The following is a 19,177-nucleotide window of genomic DNA, read 5'->3' as shown; positions in this document are numbered from 1 at the left end:
TTACATGCTTATGCATGCATATTTACATGCATTAGTTACTTAATTGATCTTAAATTCCATTAAATTTGAATGAATAGGAGAAAAATTTGTTCATAGGATTTTGTTCTCGTTATATTACATTTTATTTTATTTTGTTTTATTTAAATAATCAGTTTAAGGCTTATAAAGGTTGATTTGCTCCTGAACTGCTTTATTCCCAGACATTGCCATCTTCCCCAACTACCACCAAGTCCTCTCCATCTGATCCCATGACCACCTCCAGAGCTAATCAGGTACAGTATCATCCTGTCATCTACACCATACTTTTCACGGGTGATTGCCTGCACACTGGAGAAAAAGATACTGGTGGGTTAAGGATGTATTCGTTCATTCACATATGTGCACCATGAACAGATTCCAAATAACTTAAGAAATAAATATCAATTATGCCTGAAAATTTATATGCATTTTTAGCTTTAGATAACAAACATATATTCAGATGGTAGACTACTAGAATTTTGGATTTTCCCCCTAAAATTATGACTTTTTGAGCTTTGAGGGTTATTTATTGAGTTGGTATTTATAATCTCCCTTATTATTTCTCCCTAGGATTCTTGGTATATAAGTTAAGAATATCATATATGTAAAAAATAAATGTATAAATATGACTTACTGAGCAAAGGTATATCTTTAAATGTGAATGCATTTTTCTTTGTTTTTTATTTCAGATATGCCTTACTGTGTAACAATTTTAAACTTTTGATGAAAAGCATTCCTAGCAATCTAAAAGTAACTGGAAATTGGTATTTGTGATCATTTTAATGCTGTGTTTAACAACTCAGGAAATGGTACTTTCTTAGAATTTAGTAATAGCATTTTCTTTGCTGGAGTGGCAAACTTTGCAATTAGAAATATATCTTAGTTTGACTTGATGTTTTGGTACTGAATATTTGTAGGACATTCTTCAAAAATGTAGTTATTTTTGGCACGTTTAAGGAAATCACTAAAATATTCTATGTAATTCAGAGCCTTACTGTACTTTAACATGACAAATGTTGAAAAATATATTTATTAAAATGATTAAACACATTTTCATTTTGTCTGAGTTGAGCTTCATTTAGGTGAGAAATGTTATTTTCCTTAATATTTCCATTTTTTTACTAATACAAGGCCTTATGGGATTATTTAAATATTAAACAAGAGCTTATGTTTTTAATATATTTTTATACAGTTGACTAATAAATTATTAACTTTGAACTATATTTGCTAAATATATTAAATGTGGCTTTTGAATATGATCTAATATAAGGCTATCAGAATTATTTTGCTCAGTTATCGATTCTAATACCTTTGCTACCTCAGGAAAAAATTTTAAATAACGGAAAGCAAAACTAACATTTAGAATGTTATTCTATAGTAGGAGCTTGATTTTTATTTTATGCAGTAGTATTCCCTTCAAACAAAAATACTTTATAATGCTCACATTTTAGCCCCAATAAATTGGTTAAAAAAGTACACATCTCTAGTGATGAAACCCAGCACTTCTCTTTGAAGGTAAATGGTACTACATAAAGTGAGAACCAAGCTTGTATTATTGATGCATGAAGTTGAAAAGTGTATATACATTTTCAATCATACCTTATCTCCTATATGAGCTTTAATTATATGATATAGAAAACTATTGTGAAAACAACTGACTTTATGTTTTTAATGTTTCTCTTGTACTTCATTCTCTTCCAAATAAAAACAAGACAAATGAGTACAACAGTAATAAAAACAAATGATTTTTCTCAACGTAAAAAGTAAAAAATTCTGGATCTAGAGAGAAAAACCATCTCAATAATTTTGTCTTTGAAGTTAGATTTGTATTTTCTTTATTTTATGTGAACATGAATTTTTATAAAATGATTTCTTAAAAAGGTTACTTGTTGAAGTTTACTAACAATATAATATTTTTACCCTCTAGATATGTTACTACATCCACCTCTGGATATTTTTCTAATTATATTTTTCTAATTTGAAATAATAAGTCATTTGTGGTTTTATACTCTGTTCACTGTTCTAGTTATGTTTGTTAAATGTGTTTTATTTATACTTTGATTTCTTCTGTTCTTCTACAAAGAAGTATAATATCTCCGGGATAACATGAGGCAAGATATAAAAGAACAAAACAAAATCCTTAAATTTATTGAAGGAATTGTAGTTATCTTTCATCTTTATGTTATTAGTAGTTTGTAATTATTTCATTCCCTATGGGTATTTCCCAATAGATTCTATTAATGGTGTAGGACAGAAGATAATTTGGTTTTTGCTGTTTATTCAGTCTTTAGATAGCTCACAGTTGTTTCTTGTGGATAGTCCTAATTAATTCAGCTTCACTAAATTGACTTAGGTCTGTAAGAGTAACCAAGATAGAAAAATGGGTTTTAATGTGATCATCTTAAACTCTCCATACTTAAAATAGACTCTTAAACCTATAAGAATATACCTTTCATTTCTGGTATAAGTTTACTTTATTCTTACCCAGCAATTTAGCAGATATGTCTCCAGTTTTGTGTTAAAATTATTGCTTATATGTTATAGCTAATCTGAAATCCTCTGCTGTTAAAAGTAACTGCAAACTTTTTCCATGTGAATTTTCATAAACCAATATAAAGCAATCTAGACAACTACTTGTGTTATTTCATCTGTAACAGCTAAATGAGTTATGATTGAGTTTTCTTTAGAATAAATAGTTTGTGTTACAAACTAATGTAATAAAAGGAACTAAGGGACTATTAACATTTAGAAAACCCAACAATAAAAAGCACAGAAAATACATTAAAGAGTAAGTTTTATCTGCAGTTTCAACATTTAAAAATCTTTTCTTTTCTGTTCTTTTAAAAAATGACTATAATGTTTCAGTACATACTGGATTTTACTTTCCTACACTCATGTTTCCACAGGTCAGACTGTTTTCACAGATCAGACTGACAGACTGTAACTACAGTGTTATGGGTCTATAATAATTTCCCATGGAAAACTGAAGGACTGTCTTATGAGAAGCTTTATAGAATGGTGGTTAAAAGTCAAGACTGGAGCCTAATTTCCTATCATCAAGTCCTTGTTCTGCCACTTGCTGAGTAAACTGGGCCTCAGTTTCCCCTTCTGTGAAATTCAGATAATAAATTCATTAACTATTCTTAGAACAGTGCTATTCTAGAGTGTACCACTCACCATATAAATGTTAGATTATGTTTATTTAATTTTTTCTGAAATTTCTTTCAAGTGATAATGAAAAAGAAAGATTCTTTAAGATGGTAAATAATATAGCATAAAACAGCTTAAACTGTTTGAGTTTTATTTTTAAAAAAAGATTCTGTGATACTAATATTGCTTTTTCAACTCTAAAATATTTCTATACAAAGTGTCTGTATGCTTTTTAGGATAGCTTAAGATGCTCTATAGTTATTTTCTTCCCTAGTGAGAGTACTGAGTTACTTGTTGTCTAACTTATAAATCAAACTGCTATTATTTTCCTATTAAGAAAGAAAAGTTAGGGCTAATACTTTTACAACTTACACTTTTTTTCTGCATGCATTGCATGTTGCAAAGTGCAGGTTTGACACTTTTTACATGTGGAACTTTAACTAAGAAGCAAATATAAAGATACAAATAGAATTAGTCTTAATCAATGTGTTTATAAACTTAAGATAAAAAACAGAATCAGTTGGATTTGATCAGTTCTAAGTTATAGATGATACATTTTTCAATCACTTCAAGATTCAACAAAATGGTTTTGTTAAATCAGTCAATGTGCCAATAATTAAATTCTTAATTTTAGATTCCTGATTGTTAGCTCTCCTGGGATTCTTCTCAAATTTCAGGAAAAGTAAAAAGAATAAAAAGAATAGTTTCAGAAATATGTGCTTTATAGATATTTATGTACTAATAAATTTGAAATTATATATCAAAATATACAAAACAAATGAAAATAGGTAACTCATACTCATATATAGCACTTTTGGTATAGTTACAGAAAAACACAAATAGAACTCAGTGGTCCCACTCTGATTTCATGAACACAGATCTCAAATGGACCCTTAATTCTGTCAGGTAATCATAAGCCCAGTCACTTTTTTACTCTTTAGAGGACTGTTTCATAAATTCTTGTCTCCTTTCTCCTTTCCTTTAATTAGTTTTCTGTTGCTGTATAAAAGATTACCACAAACTTATGGGCTTAAACAGCACACCTTTATTATCTCATAGTTTCTATGAGTCAAGAGTCAAAGGCACTGTTAGCTGAGTCCTCGGCTCAGAGTCACAAGCCAGCAAAGTACTGGCTGGGGTGTATTCGCATCTAGAGGCTTCACTGGAGACTAATCCAATTTTAAGTTCATGTAGGTTGATGGCAGCATCCATTTTCTTTGCAGCTGTATGACTGAGGACCCCAACTTCTCATTGGCTGTTGGCAAGAGGAAGCTCTCAGAATCTAGAGGCTGCCCAAGTTCCCTGCTGTGTGACCCTCTCTACAGGCATTTCACAGTTTGGCTGTTTGCGTCTTGCAAAGCCAGCAGGAAAATCTGTCTCTCTCCGTTGTGTGTTAGCAAGATGAAGTCTTATTGAACTTAAACACAAGAGTGACTTCTCACTTCCTTTACCATACAGTGTAACTTAATCAGAGTAGTGACATTCCATCCCTTTGCCATTATTCTGTTGATTAGAAATCAGGTCACAATTTCTACTCACACTTAAATGGAGGGAACTATACAAGGCATAACACCAAAGGAGAAGAGATCATGGGGCCATCTAAGAATTGTCCCTGCTACAGCACCCCAATATCTCTTGATCCATCCTCACTCCTGGCTGATGATCTTACTTCCTACTTCACTGAGAAAAATGGAAGCAAGAAAAATTGTACAAAATCACAACTTCATTTATACCCACATATTCTACCTCTCATCTGTTACCATAAACTTTCCCTGCTCCTGTCTAAAACCAGTAATTTCAGTTGCACATTAAACCTTATTTTTTCTTTACTCAAGGTCATCTCTTCAACAATTCTACCTTCTCTCTCCTTTATCTTTCAAGTTTCTGATCTCTATAGGATCATTCCCATCAGCCTACATACATCTGTTTTTTTCTCCCATCTTAAAAGACAAAACAAAACTTTTAAGCTCACTTCCCTCACCAGCTAATGCCCTATTTCTTATACTCCTTTGTAGCAAAACTCACAAAAGTTATTTACTCTCTGTTTTCCAGTTTCTGTCTTCCCATCTTTTCTTAAATTCACTCCTATCAGGTTTTTGCCTCCATTCTACCAAAACTGTGTTTGCATAGGACATCAGTGTTGATCACATAGCTAATTCCAGTTGTCTGTTCTCAATCTACGTGTTATTTGGCCTATCAGCAGTATTTGTTATAACTTGTCACTTTCACTTTCTTGGTGTACTTTCATTACTTGGCTTCTAGGATATTATTGCACAACCTTGATTTTCCTCCTGTATCATACCTTGTGCTTCATCTCAAAATCCTTTGCTAGTTCTTCCCATCATCCCTCTTAATGTTGGAGGGATCTGGGTCTTAATACTTGAAACTCTTTCTGGGTATATAGTTTTCTTTCTCCTCATATAATACCTTGGCTTTTATATTCTGACATATGCAAAATTCATGTTTCCAATGAGAGGCAGGTTTACTATGAACTAATGAAGCTTAAGCCTTAAGATTCCTAACCTGCACAGGCTTATTACAAGGCCCTCTACCTAGTTTTATCTTTATAATTTTGAATGTAGAGGACAAAGATGTCCTCAAAAATTGTATAAGATCCCACATAACTTGGGTTCACATTTATCTCTCATCTAGATCTCAGAGTAAAACTACAGACTGTATCCAGTTTCCCACTCAGCATTTCCACATCCATATCTAATGGACATCTTTAATTGAGAAGTCCTAAAACTACTCCAAACCGCTCCACCTATGGCCTTTACCATCTCACTTGAAGCAATTCCATACATCCACTTTCTCAGATCAGAAATCTTGGATTCATCCTCATCTCTTTTCTTTAATACCCCAAATCCAGTTCCTATAAGAAATAATGTTGACTCTACCATTAAAAAATATATAGAATGTTGACCACTTCTCATTACATCTACTGCTACCCTAGCCCAAGCCTGAATTATTACAGAGGCCTCTGTATTGGTTTCTCTAACTTTCTACCTTTGCTCCCCGAAGTCTGTTCTCCACTGAGCAGACTATGGCTTCTAAAATATGGCTTCAGTTTTTAAAAATTACACCTGTGATAGTTTTCCATTGAACTCAGCAAAAACCAATATCCCCAAAATGACATCCATTAACTTACAAGATCTGGACATTGCCACATTACCATTTTCACTTCATTTCCTACCACTTGACTCCTTCCTCACCCTGCCCCAGGCAAATTCACCTGCTTGCGTTTCCTTGCAGACATTAGGCATGTGCTTGCCTCTCTGTACACGAAATTCTCTTATGTCAGAGATCTACTTGGCTAACACCTTCATAGTCATCAAGTCTTTGTTCAAAATTCACCTCTCAATACCCTATTGAGAAGGATATACCTGGCCACCCTATTTGATATTGCAACCTGGCCTCCCCATTCTCCCAAGTACTTCTGATTCCCTTTATCTTGCTGTATTTTTTTCCATTGCCTCATGGAATACTACATACTTTGCTTATTATCATATTTATTGTGTATTGTCAGTCTCACTTTCCTAGAAAATAAGTTACATGAGAACAGTGGTCTTTGTTTTATTCTCTGATGTATTAAGAAGCACTAACCAGGAGCATTATAGGTTCTCAATATTTGTTGAGTGACTAGTATTAGTTGGAAGTATAGGCTTACGGTCTATACATTTTAAAACTCATTTTTTATTTTTGAAAATCCCTTCAAGTGAAATTTTGCAATAATAATAAAAGCCATGTGGTATTAACACAAACAAATATAACTGGTCAATGAAACATAAAAGAGATTTCAGAAATATCAATAGATCCAAGTACATATGGGAACTTAACTGTATTCTATCATTCATTAAGAAAGGTAGTGTAATTTAGGGATTAAGAGAATTGTACTCTTAGGCCATAGTTCCTAGCTTCTTTGCCACTTCCTAATTTTCTGATTCAAGGAAACATCCTTAACTTCACTATGTGTTTTCTGTTTGTAAAATGAATAATAACAGTGCCTCCTTCATAGGGTTGTCATGATTCTTAAATGAATCAGTACATGAGAAGCATTTAGAACACTGCCTGGTCCAGAGTAATAGTTGTGTCATTTTATTTATTTTAGAAAAGGATGTTTTATTTAATAAATGGTGCTGGCATACTTGACTATCCACCTGAAAGAAAATAAATTTGACCTCTACCTTGTACAATATATAAAAATCTCAATGCATTCAAGATTGAAACTGTAAGACTATTTGATAAAATTTTGGTGTGTGAAATCAAGTTGAAGATGACTTTCTTAAGCAAGAAGGAAATCTAAAACATAAAGGAATAGGTTAGAACATTCATAAATAAATATTTTATATTTTGGTATAGTAGAATACACCATTAATAAGCAAAAGGTGACAGTACCCTTGGGAAAATATGTTGAACACAGATGACAGTGAATTAATTACTATACAGAGAAACCCTAGATTGATATTAAAAAATAAAAACCCAGGAGAAAAAAATAGGTCAAGATTATGAAAAGGCAGTTCACAGAAGAGGAAATGGAAATGCCCAATAAACATATGAAAGCATGTTTAACCTTAGCAGGCATCAGGAAAATTTGAATCAACATCACAAGATTATATATTTTTTTACCAGATAGACAAAATTTTATGTGTGTATATATAATACACATATATCAAGAACACAAAAATTTATCTCTGTGTGTGTGCCTGTGTGTGTGTGCATGTGTTTATAAATGAAAAGTGCTGTCAAGAATATAGGAAATAATCATTCCCATACACTGTTGATATAAGAGATGCTATAATATTACAGCTTTATAGAATCTACCCAGTAAAATTTAATTACCAATACATAGAAATATAGACAAAGATGTATACTGCAGTATTATTTACAGTGGCAAAAATTGTAAAACCACCTGCTTTAACAGGAGAGTGGCTGAATAAATATGATATTGTAGAATATTATGTGGTGAAGCTATTAAAAATAATGAGTTAGAGCCATATAAGTTGGCCTAGAATAGTGTTTGTAATATATTAACTAAAGAAAATTAACTTGCTAAGAAACATATGGCCTTATTTTTAAGTCAAAAATATCTTGTGTTCATGTATCATCAGGGTGATGACAAGGAATATGAACATTATTGACTTTTTATGTTTCTACTTTGTTTTTAAAGTGTTAACTAAGGGAATGTAAAACAAGATGGAAAAAAAATAATGGCTCCAGTTGTGATACTATGTAATGTCTTAAGGAATATAAAGTGTTAACTTTCCAAAAGATTGAGAAAGATTGGACTGTCTTTGATATTAGATATCTGTTTGGACTACTTGGCACCTTCATTTCCTAGTTGTGGGATGCTTTCTGAGGAGTTTCAAGAAGGATCACAAGAGAGGCTTTAGGATTAGAGGAGACACTTATTAAGTGGCAAAGGAACTGGCAGTTGTTTCAGAAGTTAAAATTATGCCAAATTAAATGATTATGTAATATTTGTAATATTTTTCTTTATTCTTTGTTAATTAATATATCAAAGGTTCTCAATTCTAGCCTCATCAAACTTACCTATGTAGATTCTTATTTAATAGATTTAGGATGAGATTAGGCACCTGTATTTGAAGAGTTGGAAAAATGTTTCCTGAAGCCTCTTGTTATTTGGGAATCACCATTTACCATATGAAAAATGCACAGTAGTTTGTTAAAAATATGATAATTATATAATTGTGTATTACATAACACTATCTCTTCACAACTTCGACTTTTTAATGAAATAACACACTGAATATTATTTGATTAACATTAAATTAAAGAGCAAATATTTGATTTGATTTGTGCACAAGTTGAAGGGATAGTGTTAGTATTATCACTGAAAACAGTAAAGGTTACTAATTAATACAACTTAAATCTATGAAGAAATATTATACAAAGGATGATTGTCTTTTCAGATAGCAGTAGTAGTCTTTTGACTGTTACCAAATACAGTTAGAGGTTCTCTAACCATGGAAATCTTTATATATCCAGATTACATTACTGTTTTTAAAGATTATTTAGCAATATTCTTGCCAAAGTTTATGGCGGAGAGCTAAATGAGCACTTCGTAACCATACCCATTCCACTGCAAACTTCTAATTTTGTTAGTGTGCTATGCTGTAGATGGTTTGTCCTTCACACCCAGTGATGGGCATCAGAGGATCTTCCTGAGGGCAAGTTAAGAATTACTGCTGAAAGCAGCACACCATTAATATTTTCAGGTTAGAATTATAACACATCACTTAGTAAATACCATGTTATGTGACCGTCCAAAGTCCCTTCTAAACGTTTGATTTCATATGAAGCCATATTTGTATTTATGGAAAGCCTAGGGCTTTTCAAGTTTTCAGGTTGAAAAAATGGTAAACTTCAGGGGAAAAGAGTTAATGAAATATGAAATGTTCCTTATTTTACATCCCATATATGGCTCTGTCACTGATAAAAATGCAGAGTGCCTTGTCTAGTGTTGGCTGGTAAGTAGGCAGATACGCAATATTCTTCGTCTTTCTGGACTACCTAGTAGGTAAAGGTGGTTGTTTGTTTCATCAACATTCTCCCTGCAGTCATAGCTCTGGTAGTTCTTGCACACAGTGTGTTCTCGAGACAGAACGTTGTATGTGCCTTTAGATAACTAAAGCACTTAGTGCCTCATTACTCCAGAATGTGCACTAGTCTTGCTGTGTGTGTGTGTATATATACCCTTCAACAGAATTTTTCTGTCTTTCAAATAGAGCCATGTAAAATGGAAAATACATAAAACAGGAAAATCAGGTAGTTATCAAGTTTATTTTCAATATTTTAATTTTATTTTAAAAAAGCTTATAAATAGGAAAATCTTTGCATATTCTCTCTGATAATATCTTTTCATATTTTCATAGTTTTGCCAGATTGAGGAGTTTGATACCTGATCACTGTGGAATAACAATTGTTTCTCGTTTTTTCTAATTTTTTAATCTTTGATTTGGGAATAGTCCAGTTGATCTTTTTCACCTTTTCTTCTGAACCTAGTACCTTATAATTAATTTTATTGGTCTTTGGTTTAGCTGTTGTTTTTTTCTTCCATTAGGTGATACAGTCCTTCAATTACTCTTTAAAAATATATTTGAGAAAGGAAGTGATCAGTTTCATTAACTTTAGCCAAATAATGGCTATAAAAGTAATGTATTTTTATTTGTGATTCATTAAGTATTAGAAGTGAATTACTTCATATGAAGGAAAAGAATTTAGTTTTATGACTAATAATACATTTTGTTAAATTGCAGACATTTTTCTGTAGCTTTTTAAATATTAGTCAATATGTATTTGCACATTACAAGTATTAACATAATAAGCAAAATTCAGGACATTTCATTTCTTAATGACAGTCATTTGTGATAGTAAACTGTCAACTTCCCTTTACTAATAAGACACTGAAATGTAGGCACCTATTATTTTTTTAAAAAACAAATATTGCCTTCAGAAAAATTCTTGGTGAAATTAAAATATAAGAAATGTTGAATTAGCTTGATTAGTAAATATAAAATACAAGCAACTGTAATTTGACATCAATAATATTTTAAATCATGTTAAATATGGTACATCAATCTATCATTAACTAATTAATAATACTTAATTTTAATGGTAAAAATGGCTTAATCAAAAATTTGTAAAAACAAAATAATCCAAATTGTGAAAGTTTTCTTAATAATTAGTTACCTAGTTATATAAGTTTAAATAGAGATCAGTTTTTAAACATAGTTGAGAAATTTACTTCCAATAATATCTTATCAAATTAGTTTGCTTATATTATAGAATATTAAATCAACCCATGTACCAAACTCAGACTTTTAAATAGCTTTATATTCCTAGATTAGATTAACTTTGTGGTTTTCCTAAACAGGCATTTAGCATAATTACATTATTCTTATTTAAAACTATGATTTTAAAATTTCTTGTTTTAAAACTTTAAAGTATTTTATAAATCTGCTTTTCTGTCATTTATCAAATCATTTTATATACACATTTAAATGTTTATTAGTATTTATTATACCACATGTCTGGAAACTTCATGAAAGCGAGATCTTAACCTTTTTATTTAACTCTGTATTTCCAACATCTGGAACAGTACCTGGAACTCAGTAAATAATTGTTCAATGAATACCAGAAATATACTAAATTTATTTTAAATGAATTGTTTATTCTGCTTTTGCAGCATTTGTTTATTCAGCATCCTAATTTGGGGATAACTTTTCTATCTCCTTTGGTTATACTGATTTTTAAAAATTTAATACAAGGTTTATATGGTAAGAAAAAAAGCTCATCTGAAACCCAACCTCTATTATTTTCTTTATTTCAGTTTTTTCTGCATATAATTTTACACTGTTTAATTCAAATTCTACATATACATTTATGTATTTTTAAAATTTTGCATAGATATTTTCCACATTATTTTATAGCTTTATATAGTGTCTTTACACTGTTTTGTGTATATGACATTTTCCATGTTTTGGATTATTTCCCAGATGGATCACAGAAGGAGAGAAACTAAGTTAAAGATTATGCTCATTTTATAACTTAATGTGTTCTATAAGGTGATTTCCAAAAGCTGATACATACTGCCACAGAAAAGAGATTAAAAGAAAGAGATTAGTAGTTAAGCCATTCCCTCATTTTCATTTGGTTTGCCTTTTTTGTGTGTGTGATTAATTTTGCTGTTCTGCTTTGAATATCTTTGATTATTTTAGAAGTTAAATATTTTCTTATCCTGCACAATTTTTTGCTGTCCACTATTTAATGAATTGTTTGTTCGTTTTTACCTTCCACTGGATTACCTTATCCATTTCTCTGGCTTTAAATACTATCTCTATGTTAACTCTCAAACTCATAGCCAATCACCTACTTGATATCTTCACTTGGATGACTTGTAGGCATTTCAAACTTGATATATCCAAAACAGAATTCCTGATTCCCTCTATCCTTTTCTGTCACACCTTTCCATTATCTCCTCCAGTAAACACAGCCCCTACTTTCATGTGCATGGCTGTTTTTCACTTTTTCAATTGATTTCAATCCATTTCACTTAAATTGTTGCAACCTTTAAAATATTAAGTTGAACATATTAGTTTTCATATAAAAAGCCCAAATATTTCAAATATATTTTTTCACTAATCAGAATTAAGAACTCTGAACATGTATCTTAGTATACATGCCCTGAAAGAGATGAGCCAAAAAGAGAGGGTTTAAAAATAATAATAATAGTTTCAAAGAGCTTTTTGATAATTTGACACATGGATGGTAATGGCAAATGGGACTTCCAGAAATTTAACCTCAATTTAGTAAAAGCTGGTTTAGTAAGCATTAAAAAGACAATACCCCAAATTATTTTCATTTGTAAATAATGAGCTGCTCTATAATAGTTTATCATTTACAACCCTCACGGTTTCTTCATAATTACTTGACTTCTAGTAGTATTCTGATATCATTATGTCTAGCTTTTTTTTTCACTTCCTTCTTCTTATAAAGAATAGATTTCTCCTATTTTTCTTATTCCTAAGTATATCCCTCTCTGAAATGTAATATGGTATATTTTTAAAATATGCAACAGTCACCAAAAGAAAAAAAAAAACTTGGAATAATGCTTCAAGGGGAAAAGTGAAAAATATATTAAGTAAAAAAAAATAGTTCAGTTAAACTTTATTTGCCTTTAGAAATTTTTTGGTGATTATCATTCATTTTTCTGTCTTGTTCCAAAGAGATACAAAAAAGAGGTATACTGTCATTTTCTGCCGTGTCTTACAGCCAGAGGGGAAAGTAAATTATGGCCCTTTGGAAGAAGATATAAAATGGATGTATGGTCTCCACAAAACTTTTTAAAGTCAATTATTTTAAGGTAAAAATGCAATTGCTTGAAGCAAGGCAAGGTGTGGGAGGTAACTGCACCGGTTATGAATTGTGATTATGATTCAGTAGACACTGTCATTTTGTCATCTTATTAATTGATCCAGTTCATTGCTTAATCAAGTAAACACTAATATGTTTATATTCTAGACTTTTAGAACCAATCTGACCACATTTTTTATGGCTAAAGAAGCCTAGCCACAAGCTTGATTAGGTAGAAGCTACAAAATTACATAGGAAAAACAATACATTGATGAAAAATTAAGAAAAAGGCATATAGTGCATATTTAATTACTATAATCTTATTGGATTTTTAAATGACAAATCTGTGTTACTGATTTCAGGAATTTTATGACAAGATTAAAACATCTGTATATTTGTCTTTTTGTAAATTTCAGTATGGGTGCAATATAATTTGAATTTTAGATTTCAGAGATGATAAAGTTTTTGTTTTAAGAACCCAGTGTCATATTTTACACACACACACACACACACACACACACACACCTGCATGGCCATGATGGAGTCTTTCAAATACTTTATTATTCTTAAATAAATCCATATATTTTGCATTACATTTAAGCTGCTCTGGAAGACATAAGATTTCAGCAAGCAAAAATGTGTGAGTTAAAGGGGAAGAACAGTGTTGGAAATATAGGCAACATTTTAGTTATTTGGAACAAATGAATAAACAAAGGCAACGAACGACCTAGGAAAACAACTAATATAGAGTATATTTAAGAACTAGCAGGTAAAGGTTGGATTCAGCATAGAATACTAGTCATAGAAAATGAAACTGGGAAGACAAGTTGGGGACAGGGTATGGAGAATTTGGAATGTCTACATAAGGAGTCTGGATAATTTAGTGGGTAGCTGGAAGGAGATCATTGAAGGCTGTTGATTAGGGCTTTTTAATAATGCTAAAATAAAAACTCATCCACAGTCTTATCAAGTTGTCTGGTTTTATAGATGATGAAACTGAAGTGATTGACAAAGGTCACACAGCAGAGCCAGGGTGAAGGTCCATATGTTGTGTCAGTTCTAGATTCTTTTTATTACACCACACATTCCTTTAGATAGGCTAAAGCAGTAGGACTAGCAAGAAGCATTTCAGGGGAAAAAAAATCAACAGTGCATAACAGGATGTAGAGATCTAGGGAGCAAGAGAAGGTACAGATGGCTTCCAGGTTTAAAACCTGGTGTTGGCAGTAGGTGGGGGGTAAGGATATATGAGAGAACATAGCATGGTATTTTACGATAGATATAAACACGTGCTTATGAAAACTGTACTGCCTTGAATTTGGTTATCAAAAGTAAGTAGATTAAACACACTAGTAGAGAGTTGGAAGAGCTGCTTTTTCATTCATTTTGGATATTTCATGTAGCTCTGTCGTACATACTTTGTCAGAGCAGTACTGTTTAGAAAAGCAGTTATTTATATATTTTAAAATCTATAATCAAAAGAAAGATACACTTTTTTCAGTTTACTTTGGTCAGCAGTTCAGTGTAGATCCCCCCACATGACACATACATCTCCAATGGCCACTAATAAATGGTGCCTCAGTAGCCTAAGGTGTAACACATTAGGCAAATGAAAGAGATTTATCCTGTTAGATCATGTATATCTCAGTAAAAGATACGTTAAATAATCCACTTGTGTCTCTTTACCAGAGTTATGACATCTTGACTTTTAGAGCATCAAGAAATACAATAAACTGTCAGTATTTCTTTTGGATAGGCAAGTACTACATGATATAACAAGAACTTATTTTCAAGGATACTGTTTTGTCGATTACAGGTTATTGAAATCCAATTCTAAGTGGCTTAACCAAAAAAAAAAAAAGAGAGGGGGAATTATATTGATTCTGTGCTGGCTTTATACATGGTTACATTCAGATGCCAAAATGGTATCAGAAACCTCTCTCTCCATTTCTGAAGTCTCCTTTTATCTAAGTCAACTTAAAATTATTTTCAGTCAGCTTCTTCCTCTTTCCATATAGTGACAAGATAGCACTAGTAATATCAAGCTTGTGTTCTGCTAGATTAAACAGACAGTTACTTCCATCCCAACAATTTCACAGATTCTTAAGGCTAACTCTTACTGGACCATCCTGTGGCATGTGCTCAGTCCCAAATCAGTACCTGCTATGAGTGTGGAAAGTGTGATATGCAGGCTTCTTAGGTCATGTGTCCACTTCTAGAGGCATTGGAAGGTGGTCAGCCTTACCTAAAGTACATGGCACTCAGAATGAGAGAGGGTTACTTCCTGAAGGAAAACTGAAGTCTCTTTTTGTAAGGAAGACCGACGTCAGCTGACTGAGTGAATGAAATAGCAGGTATCCACAATTGATAAGAATTGCTTTGAAAATGTAAAGCAGTACATATATAGTGTATAATATGGCAGCCCTAAATAAAGTAGTTCATACTATTAATTGAGCTATCTTAAATTATACTGGAACTTGTTTTGCATTTATTTTAAAGTATCGCTTTATGAAATAGTTCAATAATTTTCCTGCCATGATAATGAAGAAATACGATGCCTACAGACACTCATTCTTTTTTAAGACCATAATGAATTGGGGTTCTTATTTGGCAAAGGAGTAAATGTGTTTTTCTTAATGCCTATTTTTTTTCTTAATGCTTATTTTTAATGAGAAATGTATCAATATTAAAGCCTACCTATTTGGTATTTTTAACTCTTTCCGTGGGATTCCCATGGAGGTCCTTTTGTGGTTGCAAATAGAGAAACAGCCACTTCATTACTTTTTTTTCTGAAAAGTTGATGCTAGTAAAATTAGTATAATTATACTGTTAATCTTACTTCATGTTTCTTTGATATAACAATTATAAGTCTAGGAATAAGTAAAATTCTTTTCTTTAAAAATAATATCATTATTTAAGCAGATCATCACTACTAAAATGGACTTAGGTTTGAACAGGAACTCTCCAACACAGAGATAACAGAGCAACCTCATTAGGAATGTCTGACAGTAAAGAATAGGCTACTGATCGTACAAAAATGAAACATGATCATCTCTCAAAGATTTTCTTAGCCCTTCTTCTTCCAGTTAAGCTTTCTGTCTCCTTTATACCCTTTATATATTTCTGTACCCACACTTTTAAGACTTAACTGCACTGACACATTGACACATCTGTTTTCTATAACTGATCTGGAAGTTCCTTAAAGACAGAAACAGTGCCATATGTATCCTTTACTTCTAGCTCCCAGCACAGGGCCTGGGCCACTCAATAAGCATTTCATAGAAGATTGGGTGGATGGTAGCAACTGTAGATCATAGTTCTGAAGGGAAAACTGATTTGTAACTGTCAGGAATATATCTGATTTAGCTGATACATGTTACACCAAATAATTGTATGCTATTTAAGGTCCAGTTTTTCTTTCAGTTCTTCAGAAATAAGAATATTATGTAAGTCGGTGTGTTAACAGACTTCACCAATGAAAATGAAGTCACAGATACAATTAAAATTTTCTTTTTGTCATTTCAGTGGGGATGCAAGCACAGATTTTCCTTTTTTAAAAAATAAATATTATTTATTTATGTCTGCGTTGGGTCTTCGTTGCTGCACGCAGGCCTTCTCTGGTTGTGGCGAGCGGGGGCTACTCTTCGTTGCAGTGCGCGGGCTTCTCATTGTGGTGGCTTCTCGTGTTGCGGAGCACAGGCTCTAGGCACACGGGCTTCAGTAGTTGTGGCTTGCAGCCTCTAGAGTGCAGGCTCAGTAGTTGTGGCACACAGGCTTAGTTGCTCCGCGGCATGTGGGATCTTCCCGGACCAGGGCTTGAACCCGTGTCCGCTGCATTGGCAGGCGGATTTTTAACCACTGCACCACCAGGGAAGTCCTGGAGATTTTCCTTTAGGTAAATGCTGTATTCCTATATCTAAGAAGTAAGCAAATACGTTATCTCACATAATTCTCCACATTCCTTTCCTCCAACTCCCACCCAATCAGTGTTCAGTTGCCCACCATCTCCAAGCTTCTACACCTGTGTCTCACTGCTTTTTGGCTCTGATCTGATGCATGGAGTGGAAAAAGAACACTACTCTCTCTGAGATATTATACAAATGAATTAATTTTTCTTTTTGTCTCAACTTGTTTTCAGAGGGTCTCTTTCCTCTCTGTGTCCATATTAGATTAATATTAAATGTGCAAATAAATATGGATTTTTAAAAACTTTTCAGAGAAAAAAGTGTAATTCTAAGAGGTTTTCTTGTCCTTGTGTCAGAAATAAAAGTTGGGTAACTTTCAGTGGCTAGGCTACTAAGTATATTTATTAAATTTGGAATTTAATAACTTACATTTACATTTTCTTTAATTTTCTAATTTCTAAGATTATTCATTGTAAGCAGAATTATTCCTGTCTAAAGTTGATAAATGCTACATATTACAAATATTAATATGCAATCACTAATATCTTCTATTAAATCATAACACACCTTTATTTATATGTGGACAAATGTCAGTTATACCAACAAAATTTGGAGGCTACATCATTATTTGGTAAAACAACAAATACAAATATGTCTGACAGTACTTCATATAAGATTATTTCAAATAGTTAAAACTAAAATCCAGAAAATGTGCTTACTACATAAGGACATCTTTATTATAAAGATAGATGATGTGTGTAATTCTTTACTTTGCAAAGATACATATTTTTTGGAAGATGTTTACTTTTATGAAAAGTTCACATACTATTTCTGAAATATATGTTATTTCAGAATTTTTGAATATTTGAAAGAAAGAAAAATGATTAAAGGGAAAAATTTAAAAAGGAAGGACAAGGTAATGTGCTTGTGTAAGTAATATAAGTACTGTGCACATATTTGCAAGTTCTTTTGGAAGGATAAACTAGTCCTAGAGTTAAAAGAAAAGGTTATAGATGCAATAAATATAGTATGAGACTGGTATGCAGTGTAGTAGAAATTAACATCATCTTCACATACCTTATACAAGCTTAAGGTGATTTTAGAGTGGATGTTATAAAATTATATATTTCATTACTTTTTATTGACAGTCTATAGGATAGTTCCCATAATTAACCTCTCATGTGCTATTCTCTTCGTGGGTTATAATCATACAGGCAGTCATTACATTGAGCAAAACAGCAGTGATATTAAAATTTAAAATAATTTAAGAACAGCTCTTTCGAAAGTCTTGGTTAATTAATGTATTTTTCTTCATAAAAAAATTACATTGAAACACCTCAATTTGTCAGTATATAAATGTTTTCAACAATATTATTTCGCAAAAATGTTTCTCATTTTGAAAAGAAATATTCACAAATATAATCATATTTAGCATTTGGATTTTTAAATCCTTAAAAGTAAATTTTCTTAATATTTTACGTGCACAGGATAAAATGTAAGGATGATTCTAATCTTATAATTGGTGTACGATGTAATCATGGTTTAACTTTCTAATTATATCACTTTAACATATTTCAGCATTTCAGACAAATAATTTTCTACCAAAAAGTCTGTGAACAAAATTAACAAGTTAACATGTTAAAAAAAATTATTTCTGGGCTTCCCTGGTGGCGCAGTGGTTGAGAGTCCGCCTGCCGCTGCAGGGGACACGGGTTCGTGCCCCGGTCCAGGAAAATCCCACATGCCGCGGAGCAGCTGGGCCCGTGAGTCATGGCCGCTGAGCCTGCGCATCCGGAGCCTGTGCTCCGCAACGGGAGAGGCCACAACAGTGAGAGGCCCGCGTACCGCAAAAAAAGAAAAAAAAAATTCTCAGTCTACTTCTTGAAACTGAATGCACTTAATCAGGGGAATATGAGGGATATATTTGACATTCCGAAGAAATGTCTCTAGAAAATTTAGATTTGTTTCAAAAAAAAAATGAAATGATTATATAGACAAATCGTAATGAAACGAAATTCTACTGTGACTATAAATTATATGTGTGGTAAGAAAAGTTGTGTGGTATGTGTGAGTGTGTTTTTAATACATGTAAATATATTTATGAGGTAACCCAGTCTAGAATTTGAATTTATACTTTCACTTCTTGCTACCTTCCTAAAAATGCATGGCTCTATTTTTTTAAAAAAATATCCTTACCCAAATCTGTGTTTTAAAGATAACATGACAATACT

General features: G+C 32.1%; 1 protein-coding gene across 3 annotated transcripts in view; it reads left to right on the top strand.

Annotated features, from left to right (window-relative positions):
• Positions 1-19,177, top strand: part of NOVA1 (NOVA alternative splicing regulator 1) — a 143,760-nt gene that overhangs the window by 120,213 nt on the left and 4,370 nt on the right. For 2 of the 3 annotated variants that reach the window (XM_082619876.1, XM_082619877.1), the window contains one exon: positions 201-272. In XM_082619876.1, the coding sequence (XP_082476002.1) occupies positions 201-272 (72 nt within the window). Of the gene's footprint in view, positions 1-200; positions 273-707; positions 796-19,177 lie in introns of those variants that run through there. The other variant, XM_082619878.1, reaches the window with a different exon arrangement.

Source organism: Mesoplodon mirus (genome assembly GCF_964341445.2).
Source record: "Mesoplodon mirus genome assembly, chromosome: 4".
NCBI classification, from domain to species: Eukaryota; Metazoa; Chordata; class Mammalia; order Artiodactyla; family Ziphiidae; genus Mesoplodon; species Mesoplodon mirus.
The sequence above is the reverse complement of the archived record's forward strand: the minus strand, read 5'-3'. Positions and strand labels throughout refer to the sequence as shown.